At 40.7% G+C, this 15,942-nt stretch overlaps 1 protein-coding gene across 1 annotated transcript; it reads left to right on the top strand.

Moving 5' to 3' along the window:
• Window positions 1–3,411: 3,411 nt before the first annotated feature.
• On the top strand, window positions 3,412–7,060 carry LOC128791889 (beta-microseminoprotein-like). Its single transcript, XM_053949802.1, has 4 exons — window positions 3,412–3,424; window positions 4,461–4,569; window positions 5,775–5,880; window positions 6,589–7,060. Exons 1-4 carry the CDS (start codon window positions 3,422–3,424, stop codon window positions 6,716–6,718), a joined length of 348 nt encoding a protein of 115 aa, XP_053805777.1. The 5' UTR covers window positions 3,412–3,421; the 3' UTR covers window positions 6,719–7,060.
• The last annotated feature ends 8,882 nt before the right edge of the window (window positions 7,061–15,942 follow it).

Here is a 15,942-nt window from a genome sequence, read left to right as displayed (position 1 = left end):
AGAGTAGAAATTATTGTCTCAAGCTTGGGTCTCTCATGTTGAATTGAGGTCTCAATTCAAGTTTCTGCTCTGCCATCTGGGACAGAGCAGGTTACTGCTCTGTTTACTGTCCTCTGCTACCTGGGACAAATCACTCGCACTGTCTGTGTACCTTGCTATAAAATTAGTACAATTCTTTGATAATTCCTGTCCTGTGAGAGAGCTGAGGGCCTAGGCTTTGAGGTTTGTGGTTATATGAACCTTAGACTTAAGTAAAGTGTCCCCACCAAGATAAAACTTCCTCCTACCACCTTTACAATATGTTCTTGTGTAAACAGTGCCCTGTATATTTTAGTGTTTGCATGTGCCTTTCCTTAACACAGTTATCCTTTCTCACACACAGATGTGACAGACTTTATTAATAAAGCAAAGCCAATGTACATTATACGTAGCATTGTCAGTTTAATGTCAAGTTTGTAAAATCTTGTTTACTTATGATCTGTGAGCTGAAATGCCTCATGCTTCCTCTTGTTCTTCCCCTCCCAATAGCAGTGATAAATCAACCTACTGGGTTAAGTGACTGGATACATAAACTGTTGTAATGGGTCCTGCACTTACTTTCCCACACAGAAATCTCACATTCTTGATCCCTCTCAACTGAAATGCTGGCCTAAGAAACAAAGTTCTTGGACTGCTTTCATTTTAGCACACCTCTTCTTTGAGTTGTCCACAGATAATAGCTAGATTATTGGGCTGTTTTAATAACATGACTGCTCTGAAATCATGCTGTATTTCTCTCTGTCGATTGCATTGCACTAAAACACGCAAGAAAAAAATGAGTTGGTCATCTTGCATTACCTGGATTATCTCTGTTGTTATCAGCAAGATGTAACCAGAAACTCCAGCTGAAGAAGGATTAGAGTAAAATAGCAAGGTAAATCTTCAAGAAAGTCTCCAAGACTTCTCTCTCCCTTAGAAAGAAAGAGGATATTCTATCCATCAGAATAAGTGGAAAGGAAGCACAGAAATAGGCAGAGCAATGATTTTTTTAGAATGTTTTTAGTAAGAAATTAACCAGTTGGGAAGCCAACACAAGATTTCAACAGAGCTACATCTGTTAAAGAAACCCGCTCCTCACCCACACAAAGCACCCCTCATCCTGTACATGAACAACATGAAGAAATGTGATGTTATAAGGGTCACAAAGGACCCAAATAATCAATACATGAACAGAATATCCTCATGGAGTTTGCTGCTGTAAGTGTTTTCAGCACCACAGCATTTTGTTGGGTTCCTATGAATTCACAGATCATGCAAGAAGGCTTCTTCATTGTCCCTTAACACTACTCAGGCTTAGGCAGGTCACTCTCTGCTGCTGTCCAAAGAAAACTGTGTGCAAGTTCCCTCCTTTGCATATCTTGCACCTAGAAAACAGGAGGAGGTCCTGCACTGGGAGCAGCTGGGCAGTCTGGAGGTTGAGAAAGAAAATACACAAGTGTGTTGGTTGATTGTTTAGTTTTTTCAGAGTTGAGCAACAAGCGCATCCTTCGTCACTCAACACCAACCCAGAAAGTTGTCTATTCTTTTGTTTTGGCTGTAACAAATTCTATAAGTTTCACTCCAGTACACCTGCATCACAAATTTCCACGTGACTGATAATTTTTATTCACATATAAGAACTGCTGCAGGGTGCCTGAGAAGCAAAATATTGCATGCCAAGTACATAACATGCAAGAAGGAAAAAAAATTAAATAGCTCAGTAATTTTAACAGAATAAATGCAGTGCAATTTGATGGTCCTTTTTTCCCAAAATACCATGGAACATTTGTTCCAGATCACCTTTGAGGACATGGAGGAGTTAATACCCTGAGCAGGATTCTACGCTACTTCCCACAGTATCATCAGCCTAGAGGAAATTGTTACTTCTCAATACCTAAAGGTTGCAAAGAGCCAGCGTGAAAAGCTAGGGCACATCCTTAGGCATCTCACAGATGTTCATCAATTAGGTCAGGCAGCACAGGAGCAGGACATGAGAAGGGAGAATGTGAATTTTCTCCATCTTGACTGCAACCAGCACAAAAGGCAGCTTTTCCCTAGGATCAGGGTGTAATATTTCACTATCCTACTGTGCCTTTCTCCCTCTCCTTTAATTGGAAAATGAACATGGTCTGAAGCACCGACAGTATCCCAAACCACAATGCTGTTCAATTGGCTTCATACATATTTCTGAGAGATTCAAAGGGGATATGTGGACTGTTGATTTCAATAAAGAAATTCCCAGGGCTGAAATGTCCACTGATTAGGAGTCAAGGGTATGGTAGTTATCCTCCATTTCAGGGCAGGGCATAAATCAGCACTGCCAAGTCTAACTCACTACAGACAGGCTGATTAGCACAGCTTTATCAAACACCTGCAAGCACTTTATCTCTTTTCTGTCATCCTGAAGAGTGATAGTCTAGTAACCAAAGAAAAAACAATTTACCCAGCTTACTGAGTTGAAAGCCAGCTAAGATGTCACTGGAAGTAGTGGTCTCACTGTGACCTGCATTGCACTAATCCTGGCCTTCTCTCATGGACTTCCTGAGCTACCTTTCAACTCTGGAGTTTGAGTAGATGTGGAGTAGCCAACCCAACTTGGAGTTCAGCCTCTACTCCCAAAACCACACAAGAAATCACCACAATTATGCAGTCAGAGTTATTAATTCAGGAATTGCAACCTGTGCATATCTGGTATAGGCAATAAAGGGATAAACTTCGTCACCAAGAAGAGCCACAAAGTTTGAAATACTTGAACCTAGCAGGTGAAAGCTAAGCAAAAGGGACCATACTGAACCTCTTTGCTATCAAATTATTGTCCTTGGAAAGTATGTCTGCCCCTGACATATCCAGCCTCTGCAGAAAAGGAACAGTTTCTCACTGGCTATTAGAATTAAAAAATAAAATATATGCCTGTTTCTTCATACAAGACTTGAGCATATGGATCTTCTACGTGATGAAAAGCTTAACAAGGAAGATAATGGTTACCTAAGACCCATGTTTTAAACCCTAATTGGTTGAAACTAAGCATGCAATTTTGTTGTGATTGACAACCATCATGTCTCTAATGGTTTTCTCAGGGCAAGTGCTAAATACTCCTTCTAGGCTTGAAAAGCGCTTCCTGTAACTGCCTCCCAACTCTGGTGTGATAAAAAAGCCACACCTATTTCTCCAGAAATAGGAGAACAGGTTTGTCTGTTAGAGCAAGCCTTTCTTCCTGTGTGTAATTGCCTTATCTTAATGTCCACCCCATGAAGTAATTTTGCAGAAACTTCATTGGTGCTAGCCATGCATGGTCAGTTTGCTCAAGGGCTGTTACCACAAATTCCCCCTCTATATAAGGTCTCTGAGAAGATGAGCTTTGTACAGGCCATCTCCCTTCTGGAAGTCTCATAAATCTGCAAGAATGGTGAGTCCTTACTCAAGTCCATCTTGTACTGTAAAAGACCACAGCATGTTGCTATAGATTTTAAAGGAGTTTCTGTTGGATTTATCTCAGTACTTGGCACATTAAAAAACTTGGAGAATGCACAAATTCTGTGTTACGAGAGTAAGAGTCAAAGAGAGGCAAAGGCAGGTAAGAACTTGGGGTGAAAAGTCTGGATAATATCTGAACACTTTGCTGAACTCAAAAAAAGGTATCTTGATTTTTTACTCCTTTGTCACTCTGTTGCAGTTTTCTGGGTTTTAACCACTCTTCTGCAAAATAAAATGCTAAATTTGTCTCCTCTCATCTCTCAGGAGTGACTTGCTTTTATAAGCCACCAGTCCTACTCTGAAATGACACACTTGCATACAGTATGTGTTTGTGATTGTTTATTCCTGGACTACCTTTCTTCTCTTACCCTTCAAACATTTCAAACTAGTATTGAAACTTCAGCTGAATTTTCAGAAAAAACTCACTAACAAAGGTTACAGAATATAGAATTATCTAGGTTGTAAGTGACACCTGCAAGTAAGATACAGAGCCAAGACTTGAGTATTTAATTTCACCTAAAGTTATTTCACTTGTTCCTAATCCTTCAGTATTAGGGTGAAACATTCTGTAGTTCTTCAGACAGCAGTAAAGAAGTTTTTGCAACTGTAAGTGAGGTTAGTGGAAAAAAGAGTTGGGGACCAAGCCTATAGAGAAAAAAAAGACTAGAAAATGTAATGGGTAATGGAAAGGAATAGACCACACATTTTCCACAAGCAGTAGCTGGGTCTAGCAGTCAATGCTTGATTTTAACAACTTGGAAAGACAGACATTTTTTCCCCTCCCAGGAGATGCTCTGTCTCTGCTTCTTCAAAATGGTTCCATATTCCTGATAAGTGTGTTAAAGTGTCTAAACTGCAAAAGACAACTGGATTTTAATTTGAAACCCCCATGTATTTTCCTGTTATTTATCATCAAGACATCTTAATAGTTACTGAAGGATTGATATGAATTTTGTTTTCTTGTTCAGAATACCATCTTGGCCTGCCTTCTTGCTGTTGCCATCTGCATGCCACTGTCTGATGCTTCTTGTGTCTTTTTGCCATTCAAGCCAGGGATATCTAATGGTGCGGTTGTAGGTAAGAAGTCAACTGCCCTCAACTTGACAGACATCATCAGAATCACTGCTTGATTTGTCCATCCTGTGCAATTCATCACAATTTAGAAATAAGTGGAAACAGTGGAGAGGAATCAAAGGGAAATGGGAGGGAAATGGGGTGTGGAGAACAATATGTTATTAAAAGAGCAAGTTATTTGGGGAGCTTAATACAAACCAAATTACAAATGATCTTTTTCCAGGGAAGTAGCACAGTTTTAGTTTACTCATCTGCATGAAGTAGTAATTAATATTTTTACCATGGAATCACATCTAGAAATCAGAGAAGGGACCTGTGTGTTTGTGTAGTCAGTATAAAACAGGAAACAGATTTACAAGTATTCAGCACCACAAAATTTACACACTTCTTGTTTCTGTATCCCAAAGCAAATTCCTAAAAGCAGAATGGCTGCATCCCTTGAGTCTGCATCTGCCCTTCCTGAACACAGCTAGTCTGTCAGTCTAGAGATGAGTGGAGCTGCAGGAAAAAAGTTCCCAAAAGAGAAGCATGCTATCAACACAACAAGAGCTGATGTGTGCCAATATGCAAAAAAACCCTAAGTGGTCTAAATTACAGCTTTACCTGGGAAAGCTGGTGCTACTACTTGAAGAAATGACTTAACATCACCAAAGAAAAGAACATTTATAGGCAAAGACACAACCTAGAAGCCCCATCACTCACTCCTTCTGTTCTCATATAATTCTGCTTTCCAGATCAGTTATTTAGGAGGCCTCTGGTCTATTCTGTGGCTGTTGAACAGGAACTTTACATCTAACATTTGCTTTCTTCCTGCAACTGAGGACTGGGAAAAGTTTTTTGATCAGACATAGTCTTGCTTTAAAGGAGGAGTCAACAAGAGATGGTGTTAATAGGAAAGTCAAAGCCTTTTTTAATTCTGGCCAGGTCTGTGCCTAATTGTCTTTCTGCTGGGTTCTTCAAGTTCCACACTTGAAGATGAACCACTCCAGGAAATCCCATGCTGCTAAGAACCTCAGGAGACAGAAGGACACAGGTCTCTCTTCTCCATGCATTAGGGTGGCACACCCTGCTCTGCTGGGGAACCTCTGAGTATGGCAGATAGGGATTTTAATGCAAAAAGTCAGCAAAGATCCCACCCATTTTGTACATGCAACAGTTGTTAATGCAATGGTCTGACACTGAAAGCTGCTCATACATTACATTTTCAGGCTGCCTTGACGAGGAAGGAAACGTCCACAAATTTGATTCCCAATGGAGGACTGAGGACTGCAATGATTGCTCCTGTTCCAAGACTGGAATTGGCTGCTGCACTAGGTGAGCTCAGAGCAGCAGAGGGGTTGTTCCTCTGCTGCCGTGATACAACACAAACCACTTCCCTTCACACAGGAGTTCCTGAGAAATAACAACAATCCTTCTCCCACTCACTTCCTATGACAAAGTTACGCATTAATCCAACACCATCCTCACTGAACATGCAAGAAATTCCTCTGAAAAACTAGAGGTTGTATTTAACAAATAATTCTTGATTTAAAATAAAAAGAAAATTTAATTTTTCTCAGGGCTAAAACAACAGGCAAGTTATTGATTCAAGAGAGAACACTCTAAGAAATTTCTACTGATCCTAGTCCAGATCTTCCCAAAGCCACACATTGCCTCACTTTCCTCTGAGAAGCAGCTCAAGGTACCTTGGCTGTATTTTTTCCCATAGTGATACCCAACCACTCATGCAATATTAGTTCCATACTGTGGATGAAGAGAAGAAGCAGTGATATTGGAATAGCAAATAAGCACCACAAACATCCCTCGGGTGTAAATCAGACCAGAAAAACTACAACTCTCCCTTCATCCTGCTTACACAGCAGGCTAAGTAACATTTGAGCTAGGACCTTTGTGCAAGTTCCCTTTTCTGCTCCCAAAAATCTCCTCAGTACAGCCTCTTCATACCAAAGGTGCAGATACCGCCTGAAGTGGAAGCTGCTTATTTCTTGGTCTCATCACCTCTTTTTCTTTTCCCAACCACAGCTATATGAGACCAGTCGACTATGATGAAGAGAAATGTGAAAGCATTTTCAACGAGGAGACTTGTTCTTATAAAGTAGTGGAGAAAGATGATCACTCAAAAGAATGTCCTGTCCATTCATGGGTGGGGTAACGGAAGAATGGTGGATTGGGGGAACATTTCCTTTTATTGTTCTAATGGTTCTCTCACAAATTCAAAAACACTTAAAATGCAACTGTTAAGTGAAATCTATTCATAAAGCCCAACATATAATGAAACTCACAAAAATGTCCCTTGGTTTCTCTGCCTTATGCTTCACCATGAACAAAGAACTGACCTGTTCCTTCCTTGAGGTCAGACATTAAAGGTGACATTTTAAAGCATTCTTGGTAGCTGCTAATCAGTGTTCTTCTCTCGTCATGTTTCAGTGCCAAGGAGCATATTCTATAATCTGTGCAAACCTGTATCTTAAAGATAAAATAAAATCAAATAAAGCATCAGAAATTCATGTGACTTATTGTCTTCTTTAAGGATGAAAACCAAAATAATTAAAATTCCAAAAACAATGGGGAAAAAACGAAAAGCTACTTGAAAATCTTTCTGAATGCTCTGTTTTCTGTAATGTCTTACATGATTAACTTTTGTCTTCTGTGTCTTCCTGAACACCAACCTATGGACTGCAAGATCTACCAGCTACCCAGTGTAACCCAGTATTATTCTTCTCTTACACTGAGAGCATAGCAGACCCAATCATCCACCTGAGCTTTGAGTGAAAAAAAGGGTCTTTTATTCAGATTAACCCTTTAAAAATGCAAGGTTTTTAATCGGGCTATGGGCAGCATTGTGGCTGCATAGAATGTCTGATCTGTGCTGGACTCAGACAGGGAAGCAGCTCAGCAAATCCACAGACAGTAACTGAGAGGGAAACACTTGCCAGTGTGAGCTCTCCTTTGGGGCACAGCTTTATAATCTTTATAGCACTTTTATTCAATTTCCACACATGACTATGAGCATCCTACATCTCCATGTTCTATTTCAGAAAGTGTGTCAATGCCTCCATAGCTTGTAGTTTCAAATTACAGAATGAGCATATACCTCATGAGCAGTGCCCAGTCCTGCAGTCTGCAGGGTAAAGGCAAACCTCAGCTTGTATTGGCTTTAACTTCATGATTCACCAGATGATCTCCAGAGGTCCCTTTGAATCCTTGCAGTTCTGTGATTCTATCCACATTCAGTGACATTGCTGGGAGACACTGTCCCCACTGCAGCTGGGCAGTGAACCTGTTTGCTACCCTTTGCAAGCCTGTTCTAAGATAAAGTATAATTGAAGGCATCTTCTAATGACACCATGCCTAGCACAAACTCCAACAGTTCAGAGTTGAGGCTAGAGGACTTGAAAATAATTTCTGAGGAACTACTCCACCCTGGTGCATTGAGACTATAGGGTTGCTTTTTCTAATTTTCCCCAAAGGAGGTGACACAGAGCGGGGAGCAGTGTGGATAGAGAGAGATGTTTTACCAGAGAAGGTAGTGATAAGACAAGGGGTGAAGGTATTAAAATAAAGCAGGCTACATTCAGTTTATACAGAGGGGAGAAATTCTTTACTATGAGGATAGTGAGACACTGGAACAGGTTGCTCAGAGAACTTGTGGATACACCATCCTTGGAAGTGTTTTAGGCCAGGTTGGACAAGGCTTTGAGAAATCTGGTTTAGTGGAAGGTGTCCCTGCTCTTGGCAGGAGGGTTAGACTAGATGACCTCTAAAGGTCCCTTCCAACCCAAACCATTCTATGGACATCTTTCTGTCTGCAACAGACTTCCAGGTGCAGTTGTAAGGCAATTCTCTAGAGAACATCAAGACATAAGTTGTGACCAAATATTTACTTTCCTTTTTTAAGGCTGACTAGACATATGCACCCAAATCCCAGAAAAGTCAGCCTGAAGCAGTACTCCTACACAATCCAGAGCTATTTAATCACATTTTAAATCCACCCAAGCACCTTTCTCCACCATCTGCCAAGTCATCTTTGATGTGGATGTACCCTGTTTGCTATGACAAAATAGGAAAGGTTCATTTCCTGCCTAACCCAAAACACCTCATAGAGCATTCTGCTCTCTTCTTGTCTGCTCCAAGTTTCAACATGGAAACTGATGATTTTACCTATTGCATCTAGTTTTGGAACACCAGAAGCACAGCAGGGACCTGGCTCCCTTCTGTAGCAAGGAGTCTAGCTATAGGAAGACAACAAAACCCTCAAACCTGGAAAAACAGAAACAGAGCATACAAAATTCTGCTTTGAACTTCCCACTTTTGCCAAGTTGTTTTGCCTTGGTATTTCTCTACTTCAGCATTCACAGCTACAGTCCCATACAAAGAATACATCCCCTAGCCTCAAAACTTTTAGATCATAACACCACTAGATTCACAAAGTGGAAAGAAAATACTCACAGGAAAGTTTCCTCCACTATCCTGTCAGTTTAAAGGTTGAGGTGGCTCTGCAGAACCTTGAGGAGCAAATCCCAGGTAGAGCAGAACAGGTTGTGTGCTCTCTTACCCCAAATTTCCCTTTTACCTCCTGAAAGCCCACAGCTTTCCTGGTAGAAGGAGAGGCAGTTTTGGATAGCTGGCCCTCCTCTTCCAGTAAGTCTTTTTAAGGCAAACCTTTTAAATATTGGAAAGGTGTTCTTGTCTGAGAAATGAAATCCAGTGCTTAGCCTACCAAAACTTTTAAATCAAACACCAGAACACACATATAAATCTGATGCAAGTTTTCCTATTAAACAATGCTTATCACCTGAAGCTTAATAGCTTTGTACCCATTCATATTTTGTGTCCAATAAGATTTTTGCCCCGATATTAAAATAAAAATCCAACTTAAACAAGGAAAGCACATATCTCATTTACATTATGCATACCAAGGAAGCCATAGATTTTTAATTCACATTCTGCTCTATGCCAATTTTAAAATCTCAGATAAATTGAATTCACGAGAATTTTGCCTATTTACTTTGCTCTTAGTTAAATCTTCTGTTAGTATACAGGAAAGTTTGCATTAGCACCTTTTCAAAGCCTGAAAGTTTCTATTAAAATCTAATGTTTCCCGGGGTCAAGCTGTGGTTTACTTAAGGGTGAAACTGATTGGAATTTATTTGCTTTATGACAGGTATATACATGAAACTGTAGAACACACAAGTCATGTGACCAATCTAAAACACACAGCAAGCCTGGGTTACTTTAACCTTCTTCCCCATCTCAAAATTCTGTTTTCACATTTTATTTATCTCAGGAGGTCTCAAGCACTGACCCATGCTCTTTACACTTTTCCAGGGCTTCAGTGCTTTTGCACAGCCAGTGCTTCCAGTAGATGTCCATTAATGATTGCTGATAAACCGCACTGTGCTTTTTGCACAATGTAAAAGCATCAGGAAGTCAATCTTGAATCCTTTGTACAGAGGGAAGACAGTATCACCCAGCACAAGTGGTGACCAGACTGCTGCTACAGCACCCCTAATAAATAGCAAACCATCTTCTCACTGAAAAGTGCCAGGTTGTACAGGTGGTAGTTTTTGGGAAAATAATAGATTTCATTTGATTTCCCAGGAGTTGCATGAGCATTAGGTGTAGGGTCCTACCTAATGACTCACTCCCATGATTTTAGCTAAATATGGAGGCAGCCAATTATCAGAGACAGCAGGAATATTAGTTTCACTTATTAACTTCTCTAAAACAGGTTGACATGAACCATTTTGAAGTCAGGTCAAATTTATTTTTGTGCTTTAACCCAATTTTGAGGCCCACCATAATGTTTAGTAATTAAACAATACATTGATGTAGTTTTGAAACACAGGGTAAAGTAATAGACATCCAGCAGATCATGTCTAAAGCCACTAAAGTCTTCCAAAGAAATGTTTTCAATGTGGGCAAGTTGTGATAAAGTTATAGAGTTGACCCTAGTCAGAGCCTTGGTGATATGGAGCCACCATCTCACCACCCTCTGCTTCACAGGGGAATCACAGCCCAGTCCCTCCAGCTCCAGGCCTCTCCTCAGTAAACACAGGATCCTTCTAACTGTCAAAATCTTCCCAGGACAGAACTGCCTCTTTGGCTCGGCTCCGAGTCCCTGCTTTAGCCAAACCACTACATGATTTGACCAGTTTACTTTGGCAACTGCCCTGACAGATGCAGGAGCGAGACAAACGGGGAAAGGAGGTGCTGGATGTTCCTCTCATTGCTTCACAGAACTCAAGCAGGGGAGGCACATTAACTGTTGCTGTTCCCCCATAAGCCAGTAAAGGAAGCTGTTTGACCTAAGTCAGTGTATCTAGAACTGGGCTTCAAGAACTTCCAGCACAACAGAGCCCAAGGGAGAACGTACAGAGGGAAAGCAGCAAACTGACAGTCACTGTGTCTCGAGGTACTCAGCCTTCTCAGCCATCACCTAGGCTGAGAGAACTTATCCTTCCCTTAAAAGAGGATCTGTGCTTAACAATGCAGCCCCAGAAGACGACTTTGTTTACAACTGCACAACAGAGAATCCTCTCTCCTCCTTGTTTTAATCTTTTGACATGGAAAACCTTGTTTGTCTCAAGAGGAAATGTCCAAGCAGGTCAGCAAGAAGGTGAACAGAGTCAGGCTCAGTCTCTTCTCTGCTCCAGATCCCACAGACAACTCCATGTTTCAGGCTTCCATAAGCATTTGGAATTTTTTATTCTCAATTAAACCAAGATGCTTTAAGCTGTCTTTTTTTTTTTTTTTTTTTTTAGGACACAGTGCACACACAACACTTTAATATACACTTCAGTTTCAGGACGTAGAGCTAACAGGCACCTCTGGAAGCAATAGCCTCAGTCACACTTCAGCTTCCTATTTTATATGTATATTCTTTACATATAAATGTATTTGTCTGTCTGAGAAAGAGCAAAAATTATATGAAAGTTATTAATACAGTTATTTCTCTCCAAGGAGAGAAGGATAACTAACTAATTAAAAAACAATTTTAATTAAGAGAATAATTTGAAACCCACCATGCTCTTCAAGTCAGAATTGCTTATTACCTTTTCCTGCAATTATATTCTTATTGGAGATATTATCCACTGTAACACTTATTTCTTTTCAAGACACAGCACAAGATTTGTCAAGAATTATAGCAGGGACAGAGAAGAAGTAGGTCTGGCCTCTTGCTATACTAGACCCTAATCAACTGGTTTCAATTAAAATAAAACCAAATTCACAGTAGTATAAGAGGTTTGTTATGTTTTCACCTTGTTGCCTTTGCTAACAAGTTACTTTGAGCAGATAATTCCCATCAAAGAGAAATTCATTTATTTAAAAACTACCAGAGTATTTCCTCAAAGCACTTCATTAGACACCACAACTGTTTCCTGCAGCAGAACTGCACACAGAGAGCGTGATCTACCAAAATCATAAGGTTAACACAAAACTTGACAGCTGTACTGCAAAGCTAAAAGCAACGTACAACAGAAGCTCTAAAGTCTCTTGCTAAGTTCATGCAAACAAATAAAGAATGACTCAGATCTCCTGTCACAACAAACAGTGGCCACCTCCTCCACAACTGTTACTTGACTCCAAATCCCTCAGGAGACCACACTTGTTCTGCCATTTCCCTTTCTGTCCCAAAACCACTTTCAGTGCAGCTTTGTTTCCTCTAGCTGTTTGTCAATCAGTGAAGCTAACGAGTTCAGGCATACCAATCAAATGCCTAATTAAAGCCAGGTGTGCTAAAAGAGCCACGCTAATGGAATTAATGCAACTCATTAGGCTGGGAGTGCTCTGGCAACTTTTGAAACTTGTTAATGTCTATGCTCCAGTGCAGTAAAGCATTGAATCCCTGCAGCCCTAATGTAGCCACAGTGATATGTGCTAATTTTTCTGGCTGGTTCTGAGAGGCAGCCTCATATACTATGTGTTTTAACAGTCTAATGTCACAAAGACCTGGACACCTTTAGTAAGATATATATTGAAGGAAATGTCCTCATTTTACTGTTGCAGAAGAAACACTTCCTTTGGTGTCTGATTCCAGCTGTGTTTGAGGCAGGACATGCATACAGTGAAATAAAACTGGAACTTTTTATTTCTTTGCCTTCCTCAGTCCTTAGCACTGCTTCTGGACTGAGACAATACACATCTCATCTCATTTTTGCTGCCAAAAAGGTGCTACCTTGTCATGCGGATCTGACTCTAGTCCCCAGGCCTGGCTTTGCCTCAACAGCTGAGAGATACATAACTACAGCTAGTAGTTATGAAAGGCTGCTAAATATGGATGTAATGTGTCTTGTATAAAATAATTGAAAATATAATAAATCAGGCTGAGAACAGTGGACTTTCCACACCACTGCACTGTATGAATGATCTGTCCTGTACCTCCTCACAGCAGGTCAGTTGAACAATAGTGTCCTTTCCCCACTGGTGCTTGATGGCCTGCCAGTTCTGGAGGCATTGCTTTCTGGTGGTCAGATTCTCCACTGACACCAGTGCTGATGCAGAGCAACCAGTGTATCTGCTGGAGTTTCTTCATATTTACACCAGCACAATGGAGGTCAAGATGCCAAAGTATGCCAGTGCACAAAATGAGCCTTTGCAAGACTTTTTGAGGTGCCACCTTCTGATTGATGATCGGAACAGGTTAGAGTGTCCGGTGGGAACACATTTACATCACCTTCCTTTGCACTGACCATTGTTTCCTCACTGTATATAAATTGACACTACTCCTCATTATTGTATGTGAGCAGCCCATGCAAGTATGGTAAGTTATCAGCTTTGTGTGTGTGTCTGTGTGTGTATGTAATATTTTTACACCGGAAGTATTTTTAAATTTGATTTTATTTGGAATAGTAGGACTCATCCATAACTCTGTGAGAGACCTTTGAAAAAACCCACTTAATTTTAATAAAAGATCCTTGTTTTCTTTCTAGAAATTCTTGCTGGTTTTTTGTTTGATCCTTCTCTTCTCAAGAACTCTGTGTGTTCCTGCTCGCTGTTACCTTAGACCAGCCAGAAAATATGGTAAGAATGGCAAATATATTAGACATCCCTGAAACATGAATTCAGAGTTTTAAAGGTTTTTTTCCTTAGAAATGTTGGAATAGCCTAACATGCTCTTTGCTGAGGAATGATCCTGCTTACTCAGGAATCAACCCACCCAGAGATAGCTCTGGACTGAGAGATTCAATAACTACACTCTGGGCTGATGTATGACTGAGGTACTTTTGCCTATGTGGCAAAAGCCCATGAACTTTTAAGCAGCATTGATTAATATGAAGGGGGCACCTGACACTAAAATCAAAGCAAAGACAACACAGCTGTTGTTTAAATAGGGTTTAGTAGTACAAGTTGAAGTATAGTAAGAACTGGGGAGGAGGAAGGGATGAGAAAATAAAATCAAAACCTGTGTGCTGAATATAAGAAAGGGCAGAAATATTCTCCTGTAGCCATCAGTGAAGGTGTTTTTTCAGATCCATTGCAACAGCAGAATCATGCACATCTGCTAGGTGGTTGCAACATTTGATCATGCTGTGTCACACGCTCACACACACCGCGGAGCAAATTCAGGCTATCTTTTGGGCAAAGCACAGGTTAGGCTCTTCCCTAGTGTGATTCTACAGAAACCAGTGCTTTGATTTCCACAAACATAAGACTGTGGTCTACATCTGTTGATTTACTGACTATTATTTTCTGGTGTGTACATTCAGGGTGCCTTTCAGACAGAAACCTCTATGTTTTTGGTGCGGTGTGGAAGAATGAAGATTGTTTCCAGTGCAGGTGTAAGATGGGTGCAATGACTTGCTGTAGCTTGTAAGTTTACCAAAATTGTTTGTTTATATTGATTGATATATTCAGACTTACAAAACCTCATTGAAAGCATGTAGTGAAATGTCAGACTTATGAGACTAAAACTCCTTTTCCTGTTTCCCAGTTAGCTCTAATCATGACCAGCAGAATAATCAATCAACCACCTATATTTTTGGGGGAAGAAACATAATGAAACACAGGGTGTTCCCAGCACACAGCTCTTCCTAATCATCTAGTCCTTCTTTTGATTCAGGCAGTAACTGGGTATGTGGTTTCCCTCAGCCTCTGTTTTCTTGCTCCTTCTATTCATCAGCTTGTCTCAAGATACCTAAACACCCCACAAGACATGAACCTGTGGGTTTCTGTAGCTCTGCACCAAACCACTGACCTGCCTGCAAGCAGATCTATTAACAGATCTATCTATTCAGATATTCTAACAGATATTCCTTGCCATTCTGTCAAGAGCCCACATTTCCTCCTTATCAAAACAGGACATACATGCTGATGATTTGCTTTCTTGTGTGTTTCTGCCTGTGGATGGCAGCATCTCATCAAGGAGAGCTGTGTCTTCCAGAATAGTGATGTAAACTGATTGATCTCCCCAGAAGACTAGAAAAATCCTTTTTTTAAGGGGAGGGAGAAATGTTGGGATCCATCCCCATATGGGCCACTGATTGTTGGCATTGGTGTTTGGCACCAATTGACTGAACATCACTTTATCATTGCACTGTAAAACTTTCATACTTCCCTCTGTGAGTTCTCACAGAGCTCCTCGCAGCACTGACTCCTTTTCTTTCTTCTGCATGGCTGGTTGACTTCTTCCTGTCCCTATCATGACTGCCTGACCCTTTCTGTCCCTAGCAGCACACACTAACCCTTTCTGTCCCTAACATGAACACCTGACCCTTTCTGTCCCTAAGCATGACTGCCTAACCTCTGCTTCTCACAGCAGCAAAGCCAATGACTCCAACTCTCCTCTTCACCAGCACTCCTTTATAACATGCATCCTTATAGGTCACATAGCTGTGATCTATTAAGGGCAAAGCTGTTCCTACTCTTTGGTACTTAGTATAGCTGCAACTCCTCAGGGGTGAGATTGCCTTCAGCACTATCTCTATTCTCCTACAATCTATCCTCCCACAGAGAAAGAGTCCCATAAATGAACCGTGAGGAAGACTACAATCCAAGGAACTTTTGGAGGAAAATATTCCCAGCTTTTCTCAGCCAGAAGAGGGAGGGAGTTGACCTGTGCTGAGAAGAGGCCCAGATGGGAGTCATTCATGCTGAAATGATTCAGCACGCTGTAAATTGTTTTTATTATCAAGAAAGTTTTAGTTTGAATGGGGAAGACAGAATTAATTTGTATTTTGCCTTTGTGTGGGAATTTATACTAATCCCTAACAGAATGACCATTGAGAATTGCATTTGAACAAGAACAAACATTGGGAAATCACTTCATCTGTTAACAGCCACAATCTGGGCTCTGTAGTCCTCCTATCATAACCCATAGTAATTGTTATGTATATCCACAGGCCAAGTCAATCCATGGTTGCTCCAGGATGGCTG

The sequence above is a fragment of the Vidua chalybeata genome, chromosome 8 (genome assembly GCF_026979565.1).
Source record: "Vidua chalybeata isolate OUT-0048 chromosome 8, bVidCha1 merged haplotype, whole genome shotgun sequence".
Taxonomy (NCBI): Eukaryota; Metazoa; Chordata; class Aves; order Passeriformes; family Viduidae; genus Vidua; species Vidua chalybeata.
Note: the sequence above shows the minus strand (reverse complement) of the source record. Positions and strands in the feature narration are given on the sequence as shown.